At 41.7% G+C, this 24780-nt stretch overlaps 1 protein-coding gene across 8 annotated transcripts in view; it reads left to right on the top strand.

The window, feature by feature from the left end:
* Positions 1-24780, top strand: part of LOC139366130 (casein kinase 1, alpha 1) — a 35005-nt gene that overhangs the window by 6411 nt on the left and 3814 nt on the right. The window contains exons 3-11 of one of the 8 annotated variants that reach the window (XM_071103264.1): positions 9355-9481; positions 9697-9795; positions 12125-12208; positions 17805-17944; positions 18819-18897; positions 21903-21977; positions 22638-22744; positions 23065-23177; positions 23796-23894. In XM_071103264.1, the coding sequence (XP_070959365.1) occupies positions 9355-9481; positions 9697-9795; positions 12125-12208; positions 17805-17944; positions 18819-18897; positions 21903-21977; positions 22638-22744; positions 23065-23177; positions 23796-23842 (871 nt within the window). In that variant the 3' untranslated portion in view covers positions 23843-23894. Of the gene's footprint in view, positions 1-9354; positions 9482-9696; positions 9796-12124; positions 12209-17804; positions 17945-18818; positions 18898-21902; positions 21978-22637; positions 22745-23064; positions 23214-23795; positions 23895-24780 lie in introns of all 8 variants that reach the window. The other 7 variants (XM_071103263.1, XM_071103266.1, XM_071103267.1 and 4 more) reach the window with 7 other exon arrangements.

Here is a 24780-nt window from a genome sequence, read left to right as displayed (position 1 = left end):
TACGTTTTTGTCTGATGCTCTATGGTAAAAATTATAGTAGGCCTAATGCATTTTATTTTCTAAAGTGGTGTCTGGAAATCCTACAATGTCAAAGTTGTTAGTCCATTTTTAATTGTTGGACAAGTGACTTGAGCTGTTGGACAAGTGAAAGATCAACCCTACTTGTCCTAAGGACAAGTGGCTAAAAAGATTATTGTCAAGCCCTGCCTCAGCTAATTCCAAAAGATCTGTCAGAGCAGAAAAATGGCAGTGTGGACTCTTGCAGGGCCCTAATCGGTTGTATTTTTTAGCTTGACTGTTAGTTATTCCTTAAATTCCGCTTGCTTAGGTTTCCGTTTACCCCGTTGAGGTTTTCGCTCTCAATCTAAGTTTATTTTTATAGCATCTAAGTTGTTTTTCTAAGTCTGCAAAAATGCTTAAACCACATCAGGAGACAACTTGAGGTCTGGGAAGAATGTGAGAAATTTTGATTTTTGGGTGTAGTTACCCTTTTTAATTCCAGTGCTCACCAGTAAGAGGTTGTTTAGCTGTGTTTTTGTAGTGCACGTGATGGTAGTTTGCTGAACAATGTACCCACTGATTGATGTAATGAAGATTTTTTTTCTGCCAGATAATAGGGATGTAACAATTCACTGATTGGCATCAGTTCCCGGTTCAAATTTGTAAGATGGATGTAGCACGCATCGGTCCGAAAATAGTTAAAAAATTTACGAATCACCGATTCACTTCCCCCCCTCCTCAGGTTTTTACTTTCTACCTTCCCAAATTTACCTTGTGTTTTGTGACAACTGATGCGTCCTCTCCTTAAGTGTCGAACTAGGCATGTAACTGTGAGTCATTGATCAAGTAATTTTGCATGCTGAACAACCCAGGCAATATCAGTAGCCTAGTAAAACAGTGAGCGGCTTCGTGCGCTGTTCAAACGAGTGGTAGGCCGCATGTCACCTTCAGCATTCAAATGTTTAATGGCTTAAGCAATATTATTATTGGAATCGCAACTGTCATTTGCTTGGTTATTGTAATCAAATGCGCTGTTAACTTTTAGGCTACATTAGATTTTATTTTAAATGTTCTGTTTCACCATCAGCAATAGTTTTGTTAGTTTTGCCTTAAACAATCAGTGTATGGTCATTTTTTGAAATACTGGGTTAAGTTGATAATTTCGGGCACAGCAATTGCTTTTTCTACCTGCACTGCACGGGTCAAAGCAGGAGGAAAATAACTTCCAAACAGTCTAAACCATTTGAGAATGAGATGGGTGAAATCTAAAGTTGTTATATATATATATTCATTCATTGGCTATGTAATTGCGAATTTAAGATAAATATTCATTCATTACTAGCTCAAACACTTTGTAGGATTTGTCCTTGAAATTGTGACTGACCAGGATTTTCAGCCCCTGCCGCTCATCCTGGATTGGAGCCATGTTGCAACCCGATCGGCAGGATTGAACAGAGCAAGTGAGTTTGCAAATATGCAAACATAACATTGTCTCATATGGCAATGCAGTGTCAAATAAATTCTTACCTTTTCTAGAGGCTCCTTGAAATGCCTCATCAGGTCTGCGTCACGATTGCCAAAGGTAAGAAGGCTGGCCTGGTCTTCTGGCCATGTGTCAGGGTTTAGCACTCTGAAAGACTCAACTGGGGTCTGGACACCCTCGTCCTTAAGCAAACCACCAAACCTGGCTTTGAGATCATCCACGCTGATGTTGATGGCCGCCTCTGTGCTGCTTCAGCTGGGGATTGGTGAGGTCTGTGAAGCCTTTTAGATTCCCCTTCAGTGTTATTCCCTTTAACAGAAATAACACACACAGAGACACGCACACATACCAACACCATGAAATGTATGTCTCTCTCCCATATATATTTTTGAAGACCCCTCCACTGCATTTCCCTCCTTAACCTCAACTCTGTCTATTTGGGCAACGAATACATTGATTCTCACATTGAGAATCTCTCAATCATCAATTTTAATAATTTATTTCTCTTACATCCTAACAAGCTCTCATCCTAACACACCTGGAATCTCCTCTCATCACCCTGCTGCTGAGCAAGCGTGATCTGGATCTTCTCCAGCATGCCTCCTGCCTTTGCCCTAAGCTTTAGTGCTTCCAGTCTGGTCACTGTCTTCCTCAACTCAGATGTGGCTTGGGGGAGGTTCAGGTCATTCCTTTACAGGGTGAGGATTGCTCCTCAAACAAGACAAGGTCCTTGTCTTGTCCATGCCACAGGAACACTTTGTGGGCATGGGGGATCCAGGGAGTTCCCTTGTTGCTAGACAGTGTGTAAATATCCACACTGAGCTCTTGCCCGAGAACATAGAGTTCCCTGTTTGGAATTACAGCTGAATCTGATAGAAGACTTATCACTTCAGAAGATTGTACACGACAGAAACCATTGGCTCTTTCTTCTGAATGGTCAGTATTGCCAGCGAAAGTCAGAACAATCTTCCAAACAATTCACCGTCTTCCCCCCTGTCTCTTGTGTCAACAGAAAACAATAATTCTGTGGTATTTACCTTTCCAACACTTAGCGCGCGCACACACAGTATTTAGCATTCTCTGCTAGCAAATAAAACAAAAACATAGGTTTGTAACTAATACATTCTGTTGCATACAGTGGATTGGGATTATATGCTTTCTGCAGGTGGGAAGTCACTCCCCCACAGTGGCCCATGCTCACGGAGGCACCATCTGCCCTGAAGGAGCTGCACTTCTTTATCCATGAGCCTCCATCCTCTGGGAAAACAGCACCAAATGTGGCCTTGGTGGCATCCAAAACACCTTGAATGACAACACACACACAAAAATATTATACAAAAGTAATTCTGACAAACTAAATTCTATCTCCATTATGATTAATGATTAAACTTTATACAAGATTAAAGGCTATAAAATAAACAACTTAGCAATGGCAAGGGAGTGCTCAAGGGTCTGTTGTCCGACTAGGAGTTTGACTGGTGTGCAATCCTCCAACAAGTGCACGTAGACAATCTCGCATTTGGTGTTGGATATATCAGTGTCTCCATTTATTAGAACGGCAAGATACTTTGCGGCGTTTAGCTTCGCTGACAGGCTCTCTTATTATGTCAGCAATTTGACTGATCATCTCCGCACATCATTGGCGTATGTGGGATTAATGTCAACTCCATTTTTGTGGTGTAGTCTGATTAGCAGCCCAAATTTGACGAAAGGTCCTTCTTTCGCAAATGAAGTATGCAATGTTTCTTTATTTTTCAGCTGCCTCTTCTCCTCAGACAGCAGCACGTGACTCCAAGGCTGTTGACGTGACAGCGGGGGTCACGGCAGCGTCGCTAACATTGTTCACGGCAGCGTCGCTAACGTTGTGAAGAAGTTTCATTAGTTGAACCTTGCGAATCCCCTTCGCAGCATTCCTCTTTCTCCTTGTCTCTTTTTCGCTTAAGTAAAATTGAATGGGCCTCATTTTTAGTGATGTCTGCACGTTAACTTATAGACTTTCTCTCACTTTGACCGGACTGCGTCATCACAGAACAATACTGTGATTGGCGCATGCCGCTTAGAAATGTGAGACTTGTAGTTTTTAAACAATTAGCAGCGGGGTAGAAATGGATTACGGTAGGTAATCTTTACTCGTAATTTTTTTTTCAGATTCACACATCTATTTTTATAGGCAAATGCGAATGAAATACTTGCGCTGTAGAACCCTGCTGATGGTGCAAAAGGGAGACAGGGAGACCTAGTTCAGTGGTAATGTGCGTGCAAGCAGTTGCTCCCGACGCCACTTGGGTACACTGTAGCATCCACCGAGAGGCTCTTGCTTCCAAGGGAATGCCTGACAGCTTTAACTTCTTGGATATAGGGGGCGCTATTTTAATTTTTGGATGAAAAACCTTCCCGTTTTAAACAAGATATTTTGTCACGAAAAGATGCTCGACTATGCATATAATTGACAGCTTTGGAAAGAAAACACTGACGTTTCCAAAACTGCAAAGATATTGTCTGTGAGTGCCACAGAACTGATGTTACAGAAAACCCCCAGAAAAATCCAATCAGGAAGTGCTGCATTTTTTGAAACCGCCTCATGCCAATGACTCCTTATATGGCTGTGAATGGGCCACGAATGAGCTTAGGCTTTCTGTCGCTTCCCCAAGGTGTCGACAGCATTGTGACGTATTTGTAGGCATATCATTGGAAGATTAACCATAAGAGACTACATCTACCAGGTGGTCGCTTGGTGTCCTCTGTTGCAATTATTGCGTAATCTCCAGCTGCAGTATTTTTCCGTTTGCTTCTGATGAGAAGCCAACTGCCACCACTGATAGATTATCGAATAGATATGTGAAAAACACCTTGAGGATTGATTCTAAACAACGTTTGCCATGTTTCTGTCGATATTATGGAGCTAATTTGGAAAAAAGTTTGGCGTTGTAAGTGACTGCATTTTCCGGTCTTTTTCTTAGCCAAACGTGATGAACAAAACGGAGCTATTTCATCTACACAAATAATATTTTTGGAAAAAATGAACATTTGCTATCTAACTAAGATTCTCGTCATTGAAAACATCCGACGTTCTTCAAAGGTAAATTATTTTATTTGAATGCTTTTCTTGTTTTTGTGAAAATGTTGCCTGCTGAATGCTAGGCTTAATGCTATGCTAGGCTATCAATACTCTTACACAAATGCTTGTGTAGCTTTGGTTGAAAAGCATATTTTGAAAATCTGAGATGACAGTGTTGTTAACAAAAGGCTAAGCTTGTGTTTGAATATATTTATTTCATTTCATTTGCGATTTTCATGAATAATAAACGTTGCGTTATGGTAATGAGCTTGAGGCTATGATTACGCTCCCGGATACGGGATTGCTCGTCGCTAGAAGTTAAAGACGTTTTGGGCACTCGGTGAAAATTGGTAACTTTGTTAAAGCAGGGCCCCTGAACTCTTGTGTATTTTTGCACTATGCAATGATGTGGGCGGTGACCTTGTAACGCTTTTACAACCTACAGAAGTGCGCTGATTAAAGGGCAAAGTATTGACACGTTTAAAAAAAAAAAAAAAAAAAAAATTGAGACAACATTAAAGTTTTCTTTACTCACCATTTTCACCTGTCTGACCGCTTTCATGGTGACAAGTTTCTCACACGACTGGCCTATCTGGGTGATGTTTTTTCTCACCTGAATGATCTGAATCTAAGATTACAGGGACTTTCCAACTATATTCAATGTGCGGGACAAAATTGAGGTTATGATTAAGAAATTGGAGCTATTTTCTGTCTGCATTAACAAGGACAACACACAGGTCTTTCCATTGTATGATTTAAAAAAAAATCATTTTTGCAAATGAACTCAAGCTTACTGACGATGTCAAATGTGATATAGCGAAGCACCTGAGTGAGTTGTGCGCAATTACGCATTTACTTTCCCGGAACGGAACGGATGATCATGCCCTCCCTCCAGTCCACTTACCAATATCTGAACGAGAGCCTCATCGAAATTGCAACAAGCGGTTCTGTGAATATTGAATTTAATCAGAAGCTACTGCCAGATTTCTAGATTGGGCTACGCTCAGAGTATCCTGCCTTGGCAAATCACGCTGTTAACCTCTGGGATATGTGGGACGCTAGCGTCCCACTTGGCCAAAAGCCAGAGAAAATGCAGAGCGCCAAATTCAAATAAATTCCTATAAAAATCTAACTTTCATGAAATCACACATGTAAGATAGATACCAAATGAAAGCTACACGCGTTGTGAATCCAGCCAACATGTCAGATTTCGAAAAGGCTTTTCGGCGAAAGAAAACAATGCTATTATCTGAGCATAGCACCATAGTAAACAAAAGAGAACATTTCAACCCTGCAGGCGTGACACAAAACACAGAAAAATATATATAAATCATGCCTTTGACGAGCTTTTGTTGGCACTCATATGTCCCATAAACCTCACAAATGGTCCTTTTGTTTGATTAATTCCGTCCATATATATCCAAAATGTTCATTTATTTGGCGCGTTTGATCCAGAAAAACACTGGTTCCAACTTGACCAACGTCGCTACAAAATATCTCAAAAGTTACCTGTAAACTTTGCCAAAACATTTCAAACTACTTTTGTAATACAACTTTAGGTATTTTTAAACACAAATAATCTATCAAATTGAAGACTGGATGATCTGTGTTCAATACAGGAAGACAACAAACTCAAGCATGCTTTCTGGTCTTGCGCCTCTATCAAAGGGTGACCTAAAAAATTAAAACTAAAAAAATCTGGTTTCGCCTGCTACATAAGTTCTGTTATACACAGACATGTTTTAGAAACTCCAGTGTTTTCTATCCAAATCTTCTAATAATATGCATATATTCTGGGGATGAGTAGCAGGCAGTTGAATTTGGGCATGCTTTTCATCCAAAATTCCAAATGCTGCCCCCTATCCTAGAGAAGTTAAGACACTGATGCCCTTTGCAACCGCGTACCTATGTGAGAGTGGATTCTCAGCCCTCACTAGCATGAAAACGAAATACAGGCACAGACTGTGTGGAAAATTATTTAAGACTGAGACTCTCTCCAATACAACCCATTTCAGAGTTATATGCATCCTTTCAATCACACCCTTCTCATTAACCTGTGGTGAGTTATTCACAATTTTCAATGAACAAATAAGGTTTTATATGTTAGATGGTTGAATAAAGAGCGAAAGTATTGATTATTATTTGTGCTCTGGTCCTATAAGAGCTCGTTGTCACTTCCCTCGAGCCGTTTTGTGACACTTACTCTTATGTTTAACTGTGTAGTGTGTGTGTTGCAGGCTTACGATAGCAACAAAAAAGCAAACATTTGAGTGCACTGACCCTGGTGCTAGAGGGGGTACGCAGCTGAAGGTTGAATGTTTGAAGAGAAAAAAACTAGTTTGGGAACCACTGGTTAGAATGTCAATGTAGGCTGTACCGTAAAGAGTTCCCTTCACTGGAACTAAGGGGCCTAGCTCGAACCATGAAAAACAGCCCCAGACCATTATTCCTCCAACACCAAACTTTGTGCTTTGCACTATGCAGGAAGTGTTCTCCTGGCATCCGCCAAACCCAGATTTGTCTATTGGGCTGCCAGATGGTGACGCGTGATTCATCACTCCAGAGAACACGTTTCCACTGCTTCACAGTCCAATGGCGGCAAGTTTTATGCCACTCCAGCCGATGTTTGGCATTGTGTATGGTGATCTTAGGCTTGTGTGCGGCTGCTCTGCCATGGCAACTCATTTCGTGAAACTTCCAACGAACTTCTAGTGCTGGCGTTGCTTTCAGAGGCAGTTTGGAACGCTGTAGTGAGTGTTGCTACCAAGGACAGACGATTTCTACGTGCTTTACGTGGTCCTGTTATGTGACCTTGTGTGACTTAACACTGTTCGGCTGAGCCGTTGTTGCTCCTAGACGTTTCCACTTCACAATAACAGCACTTACAGTTGAGCAGGGCAGAAATTTGACAAACTGACTTGTTGGAAAGGTGGCATCCTATGATGGTGCCATGTTGAAAGACACTGAGCTCTTCAGTAAGGCCATTGGAATGCCAATATTTGTCTATTGAGATTGCATGACTGTGTGCTTGATTTTTATACACCTGTGTGCAACTGGTGTAGCTGAAATAACCCAATCCACTAATTTGAAGATGTGTCCACATACTTTTGTGCATATAGTCGTTCCCCTACAATACCTCTGTTTGGATTCTTGGACAAGATGGTTGCCTGGCGGCTGCTGGTCTGGCAGTGTACTGGAGAGGTGTTGGGAATCCCCCTGACCTCTAATGGCAGAGCTGTGAGGATTACATTTGATTACTCTAACTTCTTGACGCACCCATCCCTTTAGCGGGATCATTTTCATCAACACCCGCTGAACTGCAGCGTGCCAAATTAAATTACTAAAAATATTTAATTTTCATGAAATCACAAGTGCAATATAGCAAAACACAGCTTAGCTTGTTGTTAATCCACCTGGTGTGTCAGATTTCAATACAGCTTTTCGGTGAAAGCATAACAAGCGTTTATGTAAGAACATCTCTCTTAGTAGACAAAATATTACAAACACTAGCAGCCAAGTAGATTGGTCACGAAAGTCAAAAGCAATAGATTAAATCGCTTACCTTTGATCTTCGGATGTTTGCACACACGAGACTCCCAGTTACACAAATATTCCTTTTGTTCCATAAAGATTATTTTTATATCCAAAATACCTCCATTTGTTTGGCGCGTTATGTTCATAAATCCACAGGCTCGAGCGGTCACGACATCACAGACAAATTCCAAATAGTTATCCGTAATGTCCACAAACATGTCAAGCGTTTTTTCTAATGAATCCTCAAGTTGTTTTTAAAATATATAATCGATAGTATATCAACCGGGACTGTCGCTTTTTCAATAGGAGAGGGAGAGACAATGGCTGCCCCCACTCTGTTGCGCTAGCAAAACTCTGCGAACACCCAGCTATCCACTGACGCAAAGTTCTTTCTCGCTCATTTTTCAAAATAAAAGCCTGAAACTATGTCTGAAGACTAACACCTTGAGGAAGCCATAGGAAAATGAATCTGGTTGATATCCCTTTAAATGGAGGCAAGGCATCCAATGGAACAGAGAGCTTTCAGAAAAAATGTCACTTCCTGGTTTGATTTTCCTCAGGTTTTCGCCTGCAATATCAGTTCTGTTATACTCACAATGTTTTGACAGTTTTGGAAACTAGAGTGTTTTCTATCCTAGTCTGACAATTATATGCATATTCTAGTTTCTGGGCCTGAGAAATAGGCAGTTTCAAATGGGTATGTTTTTTTTTTTTTTTTTTTTTGCCAAAAACGAAAATCCTGCCCCCTACACTCAAGAAGTTAACTAGCACCAGGCCCCGCATGAGAAATGAAACCACCCTGTTAATGATAAATTAAGCCTCCCTCTGTAATTCACAAGAGTTTAAAATCAAATCAAATTTATTTGTCACATACACATGGTTAGCAGATGTTAATGCGAGTGTAGCGAAATGCTTGTTCAGGGGTTGTGATGGGGTTATGATGAACCCTATGCTCTTTAACCAGAAAATGCTGGTCATCTGTGAATAAAGTAGGCCTATTAAACTACTATGTACAGTTTACACAACTGGGGCGGCAGGGTATCCTAGTGGTTAGAGCGTTAGACTAGTAACCGGAAAGTTCAAATCCCCGAGCTGACAAGGTACAAATCTGTCGTTCTGCCCCTGAACAGGCAATTAACCCACTGTTCCTAGGCCGTCATTGAAAATATGAATGTGTTCTTTAACTGACTTGCCTAGTTAAATAAAGGTTAAAAAAAAATTAAAAACTTTTGTTATGGGTTAGCATGAATATTGACATGTGGCTGGTGTTGTCTTGCAGGTGGTATGGCCAAGAAAAGGACTACAATGTCCTAGTGATGGACCTGCTGGGACCCAGTCTGGAAGACCTCTTCAACTTCTGCTCGCGCCGGTTCACCATGAAAACTGTACTAATGCTCGCAGACCAAGTAAGGCTTGGTTTCATCATTGCTCCTTATCTTTCACTTTGGCCCCTTTGTCTGTTTGCTTTTTACATTTTTTTATTAAGATTAACCCAAAACACAATTTTTTTGGCTGCAAAAGGGAGAATGACTAAAAATCTTATGTAAACCCAAAGTTTCAAGACAACATTTTCAAGTTCTTACGTTAACTGATTGAGAGGTTGCTGTTTTTTGCTCCACAGATGATCAGCAGAATCGAGTATGTGCACACAAAGAACTTCATTCACAGAGATATCAAGCCAGACAACTTTTTAATGGGTATTGGCCGCCACTGTAACAAGGTAAGCTTACAGCAGTTTCCCCGTCCTGAGATGCATTATGCTGACAATCTCTGACCTAGTTAGTGCCTTTTGTTTTATACAATGTTGTGTGAAGTGATACAAGTAGCCCAAATGATCTTGTTTTTGTACGCTTTGGTGGTGCCAAGTATTCTTTTGTAGAAAATATAATCCTCAGTGAGGCAAATCATGTGATTTATTTTCTTTGAATAGGCTATGTGTCCTTGGTAATGGACATTTTAAGGCTAATTGTTTGTGGTTGGTTTAGTCCACATGTTAAGGATGGAATGGTTTTGGTAGACACCTTAAGGTGCTTTTACGACCAGGTAATACAAGCCCTCAGGTTTCTTATAGTTGTGGATCTCTTTCAGATCATAGACAGGTGTTAGTAAGACAAAAAAAAGGCTTCTGCATGATGTGTAATCTCAATTATTCTTTTCCCCCTTGCAGAAAATAATTAAGGCGTTTTTGTGATTCTTTTTTCATATACCAACTGTATTCAAGTTGCCTGATTTGTATTTTGTTTTTAAATAACTTACTATTTTGAGCCCTTGCAGACAGGCAACATTTGGCAAAGTTAAAGCAGGAATGCGTGTATTTCACCACATACCTGTCCACGTGAACTGTGGAGGTTGTTAGTGTTATGTGATATAAACTTATCAGTCAGCGACAGGCTAGTCTAATCAAAACGAAGCAGTACCTTTTGGGTACTCGAGCGTTGAAGCCTGTATTACCATTTCTGGCAGTGCTGTCTGGAATAAGTGTTTACCATTGTGTGTCTGTGTGAATGCCAGCCTCAAGCTTCTTTTTTTACATACACATGAAATTGTCACTTTTTTAAATATTTGTTTTATTTTTACTAAACTCCACCAACATTTATATAGGTGCACATACAATCCTTTTGGACTGCAAGCTCTGACACCCAAGCCCGAGAAGTCTTGCGTAGGATGTGCACTGAACTCAATGGATGGGAAGACATGGCAGAGCAGTAGCTTTTGCGAACCCCACTCTATCCTCTTGATGTTTAAATCAACTGCCTTTCTCTTCACCTGAACTCACTCTGCATTCTGCTTCCAACCTGCTCTTCTACAATGGTGCTTATTGTACCCAAAAGCCTTTAATTCAGTTAGTGTGTTTATGAAGTAGTCTTCATTTGGACATAGCGCCATTGATCTAATTCTAACATTTGACTAACAGTAGAGTGAAGAGCAATAGTTAATCTTTAACCCCCCCCCCCCTCCCACACACTCTTTAATACATTGCAAGTGTACACCTCACCAACAATAGTTTTTTCCCTATGGTTTGGAGAGTGATACTCAGCTTGGCATCATTGTAAACTAATTGCTTGTTTTGTTGCTTTGTCCTGGGCTGCTCTATTGGAATCTAAGAGCCACTATCACAAAGGCTATCCTGTCATGCGTCTCTCGCAGCTATGCTAAATCTACCCCATGCAGATGAATTCATGCTCCTTTCTGACTGCACGCTTTTCCTCTGTTTTGGGCTGTAGAGTTGCTCATTGCCAGATTGGGCTTTTCCAAAGTATTCTACCCTCTTCCTTACTGAAGGTTTCCACCGTTTCCAAGCCATCAGAATAAACTTTTTAAACAATTATTTGAGTCATTGCTTCCTGTGAGATCTCAAGGAGGTAGTGGGGTTGGGTGGCTGCGTTTTTTTTTTTTTTTTTTTACAAAGCTTTTTCACACATTGTTAAATGAGTGCCCATTTTAGGGAATGGCCTTAATTATTTCCCTCCTCTTTTAACCCTAGTTGTGCCAGTAAGTCAACTGCATATTGTGTTCTGTACCCAGACAGACTGTTACTCCAAATTTGTTTAATGATTATTGTAAAAAGCACTTCTACTGGTGTGGCACTGCTAGCGTTAAATGCTGCAATATCAAAAAGCCACTGCAAAGTCAAAATCGTGAAACAGGTTTGGAAATAAGTGTTTGCTTTTTTTAGCAAGATAAAATAACTTAGGGATTTGGCAGTTATGTTGTCTTCAGTTCTGCCTCTGAATGAAATTGGTGTGGCAGTGTGGACTGTATATTCTGCAGGAACCCCCCCCCCTCCCATCTGCTTAGCCTAAATACTGGCTTGCAACTAAGCCCAGGCTGACTCCTCTAGGAAGTCCTCCCATAGTCTGACTCCTCTCTGATTTTAGCTCATATGCTTGCTGGTGGACGAAGGATGGCCTTGGGCTTTCTCTCCCCCTCCCATTTTCCTACCTCTCCTCCCGTTCTTTTTCTGAGCCTTGGTGTTGCCTGTCTGCGCTGGCCTTGTGGGGTTGTCAGCTATCCTGTTTGATGCACTGCACCCTCTATTGTTTGTTCAGTGTTTAGAATCTCCAGTGGGGAAGAGGAAAAGAAGCTTGGCTGTTAGTTCTTCTCAGGACCCATCTTTCTCAGGATTAAACCAGGTCTGGAACCACAACCGCCTCTTAATACTCCCCCAAATTCTGATTTTTTTTTTTTTTTTTTTTACTTTTTAAACTTTACCTTTTTTTTTACACCATTTAGAAGCAGTACTACTACTTTTTATTTATTTGATTTGGTCAATATTTTATGACCACTGTATTGGCATTAAACCAGACACACATGCTAAACAGATCTAGAGATTAACCTCTTATGGCTGCATCCCTTGTTCTCAATTTCTGCCTGAAGACATACCCTAATCTAACTGCCTGTAGCTCAGCCCCAGAGGCAAGGATATGCATATTCTTGGTATTATTTGAATGGTAACATTCTGAAGTTTGTGGAAATGTTAATTGAATGTAGGAGAATATAACGCAGTAGATCTGGTGGAAGAAAAGAGAAAGAAAGAGCATACGTTTTCTGTTTTTTATTGTTGTAGCATCATCTTTCACATGTACTAGAATAGGATGCTGGAGATAATTTTGAAGGATAACACAAGAGGGCAACTGTAGGTGTGCAAAGTTTCAGACGGATAACTTCAGGAATGGGTGAGCTACATGACATTTAGCATGAAGTCACCCAGGTGTCCCACACAAGTTGCCCAAATGTAACCAAGTGGCCGAATTGGTGAAATTACCTATAACTATATACAACAGTGCAAATAACTGTATACAACATATCAAAAAGCAATTCTAACACACAAAAAAATATATAAAATTATTAGAAAAAATAAATAAATAAAAACAGTAGACCCTTTGGAAGTCCTCTACACAATATTTTGCTGCCTGTGCCATGTCCCACAGCAGTCTCTTTCTGATGTAAAGCAGAGGCAAACTGAACAAGTGGTGCAGGTCATGCGACACAGAACACAACGACGCCTCCATGCTGTGCCCTTTTGGCCCTGAGGCACAGTCATGCCTGCAGTAATGAACTGTGGCATATGAACACCACTGGAGGCAGGAGTAGAGGGGGCAGAGGTAGAGCGGGCAGCTTGGCACCGGGGGCTCCCAGTCGGAGTCGCTATCACTGTGAAAGAAAACATAAAAGGCTCATACAAATCAATTTTTTTTATCATCACATAAAATACACATATGTATTTTATAGAGCAGAGGGAACAGTCACTAAGGTGAAGTGCTGTTCCATTCAACTGCCCTCCCCCGAAAAGCACCCATTGCTATTTCATATGGAAATGGTGAGGAGTAGCAGATGCAGTGGCCATGTGTGTGTGTTTGCTGTTCTACTCCATTCCATTTGAATAAAAAAAATGGAAAATATATACATCTGACATGGAATATACACTGCTCAAAAAAATAAAGGGAACACTAAAATAACACATCCTAGATCTGAATGAATAAAATATTCTTATTAAATACTTTTTTCTTTACATAGTTGAAGGTGCTGACAACAAAATCACAAAAACTATCAATGGAAATCAAATTGATCAACCCATGGAGGTCTGGATTTGGAGTCACACTCAAAATTAAAGTGGAAAACCACACTACAGGCTGATCCAACTTTGATGTAATGTCCTTAAAACAAGTCAAAATGAGGCTCAGTAGTGTGTGTGGCCTCCACTTGCCTGTATGACCTCCCTACAATGCCTGGGCATGCTCCTGATGAGGTGGCGGATGGTCTCCTGAGGGATCTCCTCCCAGACCTGGACTAAAGCATCTGCCAACTCCTGGACAGTCTGTGGTGCAACGTGGCGTTGGTGAATGGAGCGAGACATGATGTCCCAGATGTGCTCAATTGGATTCAGGTCTGGGGAACGGTCGGGCCAGTCCATAGCATCAATGCCTTCCTCTTGCAGGAACTGCTGACACACTCCAGTACATGAGGTCTAGCATTGTCTTGCATTAGGAGGAACCCAGGGCCAACCGCACCAGCATATGGTCTCACAAGGGGTCTGAGGATCTCATCTCGGTACCTAATGGCAGTCAGGCGGCCTCTGGTGAGCACATGGATGACTGTGCGGCCCCCCCAAAGAAATGCCACCCCACACCATGACTGACCCACCGCCAAACCGGTCATGCTGGAGGATGTTGCAGGCAGCAGAATGTTCTCCACGGCGTCTCCAGACTCTGTCACGTCTGTCACGTGCTCAGTGTGAACCTGCTTTCATCTGTGAAGAGCACAGGGCGCTAGTTGCGAATTTGCCAATCTTGGTGTTCTCTGGCAAATGCCAAACGTCCTGCACGGTGTTGGGCTGTAAGCACAACCCCCACCTGTGGACGTCGGGCCCTCATACCACCCTCATATTTTGCAAATAAATTCATTAAAAATCCTACAATATGATTTTCTGATTTTTTTTTTTCTTATTTTGTCTGTCATAGTTGAAGTGTACCTATGATGAAAATTACAGGCCTCCCTCATCTTTTTAAGATGGAGAACTTGCACAATTAGTGGCTGACTAAATACTTTTTTGCCCCACTGTATATATACATACACACACACACACACACACACACACCCAAACAAACCACACATTTCATTGCAAATTGCAAATGATTTTTTTTTGCAAAAAATATATATATTTATATTTCATGAAACGGCATTAGCACTTATCCGTCCAGAAGTACGTCCTGTCCTTGATGAAACAGCTCCTCAGCTCCTGTTTGAATCATAACACTCAAAGATTCCTCAAACAAAAAATCTTATCTGTTTCCGGATCAATCTCTTCTATAATCTGGTGCAAATCTGTAGACTTGGACTTCGCTTTTCCTGATTTATTCGCCATGATGTCTTCAATGAAATCGTTGAAAATACTACTTTCCAAAATACTGCTGTGCGTAACAAGCGTCTGATAGTCAAGGCGAGAATGGAGTTCATTACGCGTGCGTTTACAAACAAGGAATGGTGGTCCAACCCATAACCATAACATACTGGTGTTTACCTCAGCTCATTGGCTATCTACCCAGCTAGATTTCAAGAAGATCAGTGGTCATTGGGCAGAAATACAGTCAATCAACGAAGCTTCGCTAAAATAATTGGTGCGCAATGAAGTCATTGCTCGTAGTCTTCAAATCAGTTCACTTCGGTCAATACTCCCCGCAAAAAAAACAAATCATGTTTGGCTGTGTTGCAAACATCCAGAGGAATGCACTGAAACCAACCATGACTAGATAAACAATTGTCTACTGTGTGTAATTACGTCGAATGCGCCGTAAAAAATTGATAGAGATGGAATTCACGGCACAAACGGTTACTAAATGTTTTGATTTAGGCTATGGATTTTATCAAAGAAAACGGCACTTCATTTGATCACTGGGACCCTCAGGAAGAGAAATAAGAGCAAGATATCAGAATGTAAATCATAATTTTACCTTCAGATGTGAATGTGTTAACTGTCATGGCGGAAAATATTTTTGTTGATCGCTCTTCTCAAACAAAAGCATGGTATTTGTTCTCTGTAACAGCTATTTTAAATCGGAAAACGTAGTTTGATTACCAAGATTCTAATCTTTTGAAGGATGTAAGACACTTGCATTTTCAAGAATGTTTAATGTTACGACGTCATATTTTTAGTTTAGTTTAGTAATTTCCCCTGATGTTGATCCCTGTACGGGGATCTCAGCCATAAGAGGTTTTAACACCAAATCCAGATTGTAGGGATCTGAGAGTAGGTGGATAAAGGACATGGTGACTAGTAGCGGAGATGCTGTTGAATTTTTTATGATTTTTTTTTTTTTTTTTGAAGGGACACGCTCTCTCATTTGAAGTGGTCATGGCGCTAATTGATATTTTGGATGCTTTTCCATTTTCTTGGAGCTGTTTCACTGAGTTTTTAGTGCCTGCTATACACAAGATTATTTTATCTTCTTGGTTTCCCAAATTATCATCACCTTCTGGGTTTTAGAATACTCAACCAAGGAAAATATCAGTCACTAACCCTTATGACTAGTGTGTCCATTTCAAGTGACCGTGCTGGCCAAAACCAGCTAAAATTGAGGTGAGATCACGGCAATTTTTCAAGTTCCTAAAGATTTTCTGTCTGCTCAGTACAACTGTAGCTACTTGGTTTATATGACTTGCACCTTGGCAGTACAGAGAAGGGATAACTGGGCCATGTGGCTGTGAAAACTGTGCTGTGGTGATTGCCAGTTGCTCTGGAACAGAGGGCTATGTGGCAGCATTCGAGCTGGTCTGAACCAGCTGCCTGTTAAGAGACTGCTGCTGACTTCACAGGCTGCCTAGCCTGGCCAACTGTTGGCCAGAAGCCAGAGGCACAATGAGCAGAAAAAAAGGAGTGTTTGGAAATACAGGGCCTGAAAAGCCTGAATGAGGACCTGCGCGGCAGATGGGTGGGGTTAGGTTGTGTGCTCGCAGACCTACAGTTCAACATCAAGTTGGAAGAGAACTAGACTGTGCTTGAAGGCTAATTACTAGTATGGCTTTGCATAACCAGAACCCTCAGTCAGAAAATGATGATGCATACTTTGACTTAGCTTTAAAAGTATCTAGATTTGTGCTACTTTGTTTCACAGTTTGGTTTGTTAGGATGGGCCTGTTGAGTCAATATGGCTGTGCTTAAGATTCATGTTTCAGTATGTTGACAACAATTGGACCAGTAGGAACCAAAATCCAAGGAATCGCAATGACTCGGCATGTTAGAGCTGATACCAACATGTATGTATTTTGAAGGTCATTGGCCTGTGAGATGAGCGCCTAAGTATTTTTTTTGCAAGGTAACTGTTTAAACGATGTAGGTTTAATGGAAGCTCCCATGCTTTTGTTCTATGAAAGCTGGAATATGCCACTCGCCTTGCTACATTGTGTATTTATCGACTCTCAAATGTTCCATTCTGCCTGCAATAAACTTCCTATTGAACAAAAGGTACCTCAGCACGGAAGAAAAAGGCTCACGTTAATGAATAACGTGGTAAAGTGATTGTTAGTTTGCAGCAAGTGGACTCTTGTGTGTGGAGCTGCCTTTTCTCCTGACCAGACTTCAGATGGAAGCGTCCAAATAAAATGTTACGGTTGGCGTAGCTATTTGTCTTGACAACAGGAAATGTTTGAATCCCTGGCTGAGCCAAGCAAGCAGAGGCATGGCTGAGTGGATCCGTTTCAATACGACTGCAGCCGTCAGTCAGTGCTGCCTCAGTGAAACACTTCTGTTGGGCGAGGCATTTTCTCAGGGACCGCAACCTGCAATTGTGCGTGGGCAGTAGAGTGGAGTAGTATGGCAGGCAGTCCACAAATTTAGATGTCATTCCGATCCAAGACAGACTTTGAAGGCCGACACTTTCAACAACCTTAGAGGGCTGTTAGTAGGCAGAGAGAAACGTTCTTGAGTTTCCTGCAGAAATTCCATTTGCCTCAGACTTTGACCCCTGGGTGTTTTCCTGATCCTGCCGTCATATGGCCAGCATTGTTTTCATAGATAACAATGAGGGGCCTTGAGAATGGCTGCTTTTCTAGTCAAATGGTACACCAGGCAAAGCAGGAAATTGGAAGAATAGACCCATGGTCTCTCACAGCTCCAGCCTCCAATTTTGTCAACTGCTCCTCTGAATCGGGATAACTTTAAAATGTGTTGTATTTTTTATTTTTCTCTTCCCCCCCCCCCCCCCCCCCCCCCCCCGTTTTTTTTTTTTACAGTTGTTCCTCATTGACTTTGGTCTGGCCAAAAAATACCGGGACAACCGGACACGACAGCACATACCCTACAGAGAAGACAAAAACCTCACAGGCACAGCTCGCTATGCCAGCATCAACGCACATCTGGGAATCGAGCAGAGGTAAGAACAGTTCAGCACACAGTAATATATTTCAGCCTTCGCTGGATATTCTCTAATCCTCCTCGTTTGTACACTTATAGGCCACAGTGGCTAGGTTCCTAGGACTTATTATGTTGGTTAATGGGTCTCTTTCCCCACTTATATCGGTATCCACCCATTGTTTTTTTTGTGGTGTGAAGGCGCTTTTGTTTGTTCCTGCTGAGACTGCAGAGTGGCTCTCGAAGGACTTGTTCTCATGATGGTCAACCTAGTCCCATTGGTCACTAGAATCTAGCTGCCACCAACGGCTGCACTTCCCAGTTTTGACCAATGGGGCCATGTAATTTAGCCAGATCAATCTTGTTCCCCTTATCCACATTGCTCTGGATTGAGCTGTAATGTAAGCAATTAAGTCAGACTGGAGATGTTTTCCCCCTACTTTATCTTTTGACATACCATTATGGCATTGCCGCAACCTAAGCTTGCAGTAATTTTCATAACCTTGATTCATTGCGAACATTGCCTTTTGTGATAATAGAATTTAACATGGTTAGAAATCCTATAGTTCCCTTGTTTAAACAAGCTTTTTATGTTTTCATGTTGTCATTTTAAGCATTCACTTGGGATATGAAAAAACACAAAGCATGTGGCTGCTTCACTGAGCCGTTCCCCTAAAACAAAATTTCTGTTAAAGCACTTTAACAGGATAGACACCCCACCCTCTTGGCATCTCATAATTCAACTTGACCAGTAAAATGGTGTCAGTGGTCTGGAAGTTGGTACAGATCAGCTGTTACAAAAGGCATTGAGATGAATGTGAAATGTGTTGCGCTTAAACCAACCGAGATGTATTAGCTCTGTACATGTACTGAATGCCAAATGTCTTTCTTTCCAGTCGCCGAGATGACATGGAGTCGCTAGGATACGTCCTGATGTATTTCAACAGAACCAGCCTGCCCTGGCAGGGACTAAAGGTAGGCCAGGCAGGTACTCTAGGGCCCCCTGTCCACTAAATAGGTGGTTAATATTTAATTCACTCGCCACAGCTTTTCCTCCTCCTGCTACTAGGCTTTTTTCTTTTGCATTTTTTCCCCCACCTGTCTCATAACATCAATTTCAGCCGCTTTACCATTTTCATGACTTCACATTGGATTCATTTTTTACTCAAGCTGAATGGTTTAAGTAGTTTTGTCCTCTGACAACTTCAGGGAATCAATTTAACATTGTGTGATGTGCCTCGTGCATTGCAGGGTAGCTTGTTAGTGAGTCTTACTAGTAGATTATCCCTAACTTTCCATTCAAGTTGTAGTGTTCCTTGAGGTCAGCTACTTCCCAGAGGTTCCACTAGCTACCTTATTTTTTAAATGCATATATCCTGCAGAGAAATGGGGTGCCTCAAATGTACAGTTTTATGCTCTTTATTGTAACCTCACCTAGACTTGCGTTTACAACCTTTGCCCTTTCTGACATGGCAAAAATCAGTGTGAGTGAGGCTCTTAATTTACAACGAGCAGGGTTAAATGGGGTACACAAGGCCTGTCCTTTGTCTAATTTACATGTAACAGCAGCCTGCAGTACTAGTGCTTGAAACTCAAGTCCTCGGCAAGGTGTTAGGTCCAGTGCCTTCAGAAAGTATTCATACCGCTTGACTTTTTACACATTTTGGTACAGCTTTATTTTTTATTTAACATTTATTCAATTAGGCAAGTCAGTTAAGAACAGTATTCTTTACAATGACGGCCTACCTGTGCTAAACCCGGACGATGCTGGGCCAATTGTGTGCCACCCTATGGGACTCCCAATCACGGCTGGATGTGACGCAGCCTGGATTCGAACCAGGGACTGCAGTGACGCCTTTTGCGCTGAGATGCAGTGCCTTAGACCGCTGCGCCACTCGGGAGCCTCAATTTAAAATTAAAATGCTTTTTTTTGTCACTGGCCTACATACCCCATGTTTTTAGAAATTTGAACAAATTACACTGAACAAAAATATAAACACAATATGTAAGGTGTTGGTCCATGTTTCATGGGCTGAAATTAAAAGATCCCAAATATGCACAAAAATATTATTTTCTGCACAAATGTGTTTCCCTGTTAGTGAGCAGTTCTCTTTTGCCAAGATATGCTACACTTGTCAGGTGGATGGATTATCAAGAAGCTGATAAACAGCATGATCATTACACATGTGCACCTTGTGCTGGGGACAATTAAAGGCCACTCTGAAGTGTGCAGTTTTGATACACAACACAGTGCCACAGATGTATGAATTTGAGGGAGCATGAAATTGGCATGCTAACTGCAGGAATGTCCACCAGAGTTGTTGCCAGAGAATTTGATCTACATTTCTCTACCATAAGCCACCTCCATTGCTTAGGGAATTTGTCAGTACTTCCAAACAGCCTCACAATCACAGACCATGTGTAACCATGCCAGCCCAGGACCTCCATCTTACTTCTTCACCTGCGGGAGCATCTTAGACCAGCCACTCGGACAGCTGAGTAAACTGAGGAGTATTTCTGTCAGCAATAAAGCCAATTTCAGGGGGGAAGTACCCAAGTGGGTGCCCCTGCCCAGTCATGTCCATAGATTAGGGCCCAATTTATTTCAATTGACTGATTTCCTTATGAACCCCAGCTCAGTAAAATTGTTGCGTTTTTTTTTTTTTGTTCAGTATAACGAAAAGCTGAAATGTCTTGGGTCAATAAGTACCCCTTCTGTTATGGTTAGCCTAAATAAGTTAAGGAGTAAAAATGTGTTTCACAAGTTACATGGAATCTGTGTGCAATAAGTGTTTAGCATGATTTGTGAATGACTACCTAATCTCTGTACCCCACACATACAATCATCTGTAAGGTCTCTCTGTCAAGCAGTGAATTTCAAACAGATTCAACCACCAAGACCAGGGACGTTTTCCAATGCCTCGGAAGAAGGGCACCTATTGGTAGATGAAAACAAAGTGTTATGTTTTGGGTAAATCCAATACAACACATTGAGTGACACACTCCATATTTCCAAGTATAGTGGTGTTGCATCATGTTATGGGTATGCTTGTAATAAGGACTGTGGATAAGAAAAGGAATGGAGCGATGCACAGGCAAAATCCTAGAGGAGTACCTGGATTAGTTTGCTTTCCATCACAGGGAGATTAATTTTTTTCTGCAGGACAATAACCTAAAGCACAAGGTCAAATCTACACTGGAGTTGCTTAAAAAGAAGGCAGTGAATGTCCTGGATTGGCCAAGTTAGTTTGCATTTAAATCTACTTGAAAATCTATGGTAAGACCTGAAATGGTTGTCCATCAATGATCAACAACTAATTTTGACAGAGCTTAAGAATAATGTGCAAATGTACAATCCAGGGGTGGAAAGCTTTTAGGGATCTATCCAGAAAGACTCCGCTGTAATTGCTGCCAAAGGTGTAAAAACACCTTTGCAAAGTATTGACTCCGAGGTTTGAATACTTATGTAAATGAGATTTCTGTATTTCATTTGTAATAAATTAGCAGAGAAACTTGTTCACCTTGTCATTATGGGGTATTGTGTGTAGATGGGTGAGATATATATTTTGAGTTCAGGCTGTAACACAACTTACCTGGTAGAATGAGGGTTAATAAAAACAAAATGTGGAATAAGTTAAGGGGTATGAATGCTTTCTGAATTACCTTCAGCACCAAGCCTTTCTTTACATGCATACAGCCCCAATTGCCCGGCCTAGCGAGATGGACTAGGTCGTGAAACACCACTTGTGTACACACACTTGACCCATGAGTAGTCTATTACAGAGTAACGCAACTTTCTCTAATGGCCCAATATTTCCCTCAGGAGGCTCTTTCAGTGCTATAAATCACATCAGGCCAAACAAATTCCTTATTCTGTTATGTTATGGGCCACTGATCTCGCCGGGGTGAAGGAAAACTGCAAAGGGTAGTGTTAAACTGTGGTGCACAACATTTTCATTTCTCGCCCACATGTTCCACAGGCTGCCACAAAGAAACAGAAGTACGAGAAGATTAGCGAGAAGAAGATGTCGACTCCAGTCGAGGTGTTGTGTAAGGTGAGCGTGTGAAACCATAGAACAGTGTTTCCCAAACTCGATCCTCAGGACCCCAAGGGGTGCATGTTTTTGCCCTAGCACTATACCACTGATTTCAAATGATCAACTAATCATCAAGCTTTTGATAATTTCAATCAGCTGTGTAAAGGGATTCCACTGTGTTAAATTGATGAACTCTGTGACACACCGTGCCCCTAATTTTAGTCAGGGTCACAGGGACAGAACGGTAGATACTATGGAAGTCTAGAGATTACTGGAGTCCACGAGTGGCCACATCAGCAAGTGAAGTATGTGCCTTGTAACGGGTGAAGGCTTTCTCTCTGTGTACAAGAGCAGAGATATGGTGGCTGGAGGTGCTAATCTAATCCAGTCTTTAAATAGTGGCTGTTATGCATAGCCTTGGAACTGAAAGCATAGTGGCCATTGGTCATTAAAATACTTAAGTAGCTGCCTGTGAGTGCATGCTCAAGCCTTGCATTAGGCTGTGGAGTGACTTGTGTAACCTCACAATCATTTTTTTTCTGTCAGTAATTGCCCTTATTTTACCAAAACACATCGTAAAGAAATTGTTTAGGCGCCGACTGTCATTAATGTATAATAACCGAAACAGTTGAAAAATGGATAAGTAGATAACATTCAATCTCCTACTCTTGTTTTCAGGGTTTCCCCGCAGAGTTTGCCATGTACCTGAACTACTGCCGTGGGCTGCGGTTTGAGGAGGCGCCTGACTACATGTACCTGCGTCAGCTGTTCCGCATTCTCTTCAGGTGCTCATCATTTCTCAACCTCTTACCCCTGTCCCCAAGGGAGCTGAAACACACACACCAAGTCATGTTTTTCTTCTTCTCAGTGTTGACACACAATGCAGAACAATGTTGTGTTAATAACAGATTGTACTAATGTTAATAGTGAAGTGTTCTTTAAAAAAAAAAACTGCCTACAGCAGTTCGTCCTATGTTTTGCATGTCGTCTGTCTGCTTTCATGTATGTTAAGGCTGAAAACAAATTCAGCCTTAACAGTAAAGAGGTATTTTTAATAAAGCAGAGCTGTGTGACAATGTCTGAACGTGTTTGTGTGCTTGTCCAGGACCCTGAACCACCAGTACGACTACACGTTTGACTGGACAATGCTGAAGCAGAAAGCAGCACAGCAGGCCGCGTCCTCAGGGGGACAGGGGCAACAGGCACAAACCCCTACAGGCAAGCAAACTGACAAACCCAAGAGTAACATGAAAGGTTAGTAGCAAAAAGCCAAGCGACGTTTGGAGTGCAAAAATGGAGACACCAATTGCTTTCATTTTCGTTCCCCCTTCAAAGTGGTAAAAAAAAACTAAAAAACAAGTGGATTTGGAACATTCTCTCCCACCAGATTAATGAGAAAAAAAAGTGTTAGTTCGAGGAGGCCCCCAAAAGATAAAGAGAAATTCAATTGGTCTGTCTTGCAGATGCAAAGACGTCCTTGGGAAATTTGACTACTAACTTTGTACCCAAATGTCTTTATTCTTCTCTGGGACAAAGGGGTGGCTTTATCATCTTCTTTGGATGTTAAATTCATAGTGATTTCGCTCTTTTGAATGAACCCCTTCTCTTAATGAGGTGTATGATTCACTCTTTCTCGCAATCATTGTTCCTGGATCTAACACTTGTTAATCTTTATTGGAATGCTCTAAAATACTTGGTTGAGCAGGAGTGAGATTCTAACCACATACTAATAAAGGTTTCATACATGTTGGTGCAATGGTTAATAAATTGTCTGTTTTCATGTGTAATTTTAGTGCTCATGTGATGTGACTCTTGAATGACCTCTTTTAATTCCAGTCGCCCCCCTCCCTCTCGTAGAGGGTATCCCGGGTGCCCAGGGTTGATGGTGGAGGAGTCAAACCAATTTTTCAAAAAACCTGAAGCTGTTTTCATCAGGTGACGACTAGGATTTCCACAGGGATTAGGCTGTAGCCCATTTAGATTTGTAATCTCTGGCATGAAATTGCAGGGCGGCCTTGTTGGATACCAACTACCTGACCTGTATTAGATTTAGTAGTAAAAGGCACGTTTACTTCAAGTCAATGCCAACCCCCTATTACTTAAAACCACCACTAATAATATCTGTTGCATTGGCTTCATCAGACCTCACTGCTCCGCACACACCATGCGTTTATCCACACACTGCATGGAGGACTCTAATGAAGCCCTCCCTCCGTTCCATGTGTATTAGTCCATGTGTGCCAGCTTGGTTCAGACGGCTTAGGCAGGGCTGAATTAAGTCCTCAATACACAATGGTTATCATCTGAGCTATGTGGATTAAGTATTTATTATTAGACCAAAAAATGTTTTTGGGGGTTGAGTGCAGGTTAATTGGAGAGGGGGGGGAAAAGGCCCGATGTATGTTGGTGACATGACACGGATGGCGCCCTCGAGAGGGCTCAGTGTATCAGTCCTGCTCTTCCCCAGCACGCCAGCCCCTCTGACTTAGCAGAGAGGCTACCATTTTGTGTGACGTATTGGTCAAATCCTGTCCCAAACAAGGCTTCCGGTGGCGTAGGTTTACTGATGGTTATAGTTTTTCTTGTATGAGATGCTTTCTCCATGATGTCAGGCAAATCATCTTCTGCCCCTCTCCGGGCACGACTAATGACGGTGTTCGGTCTCCGCTCTGCCGAGAAGAGCTTTGAAAGCCATTAAATATGAATATGAAATCAAAGCAAGAGGACACTGTCTGCCCTCCTTTCTCTTCCCCTCTCTTTCAAGGCACATCCCACAATGATGGCAGTGAACAAGTGCTGTGAAGAGGCTAGTTTATAAATA

The sequence above is a fragment of the Oncorhynchus clarkii genome, chromosome 14 (genome assembly GCF_045791955.1).
Source record: "Oncorhynchus clarkii lewisi isolate Uvic-CL-2024 chromosome 14, UVic_Ocla_1.0, whole genome shotgun sequence".
NCBI lineage: Eukaryota > Metazoa > Chordata > Actinopteri > Salmoniformes > Salmonidae > Oncorhynchus > Oncorhynchus clarkii.
Note: the sequence above shows the minus strand (reverse complement) of the source record. Positions and strands in the feature narration are given on the sequence as shown.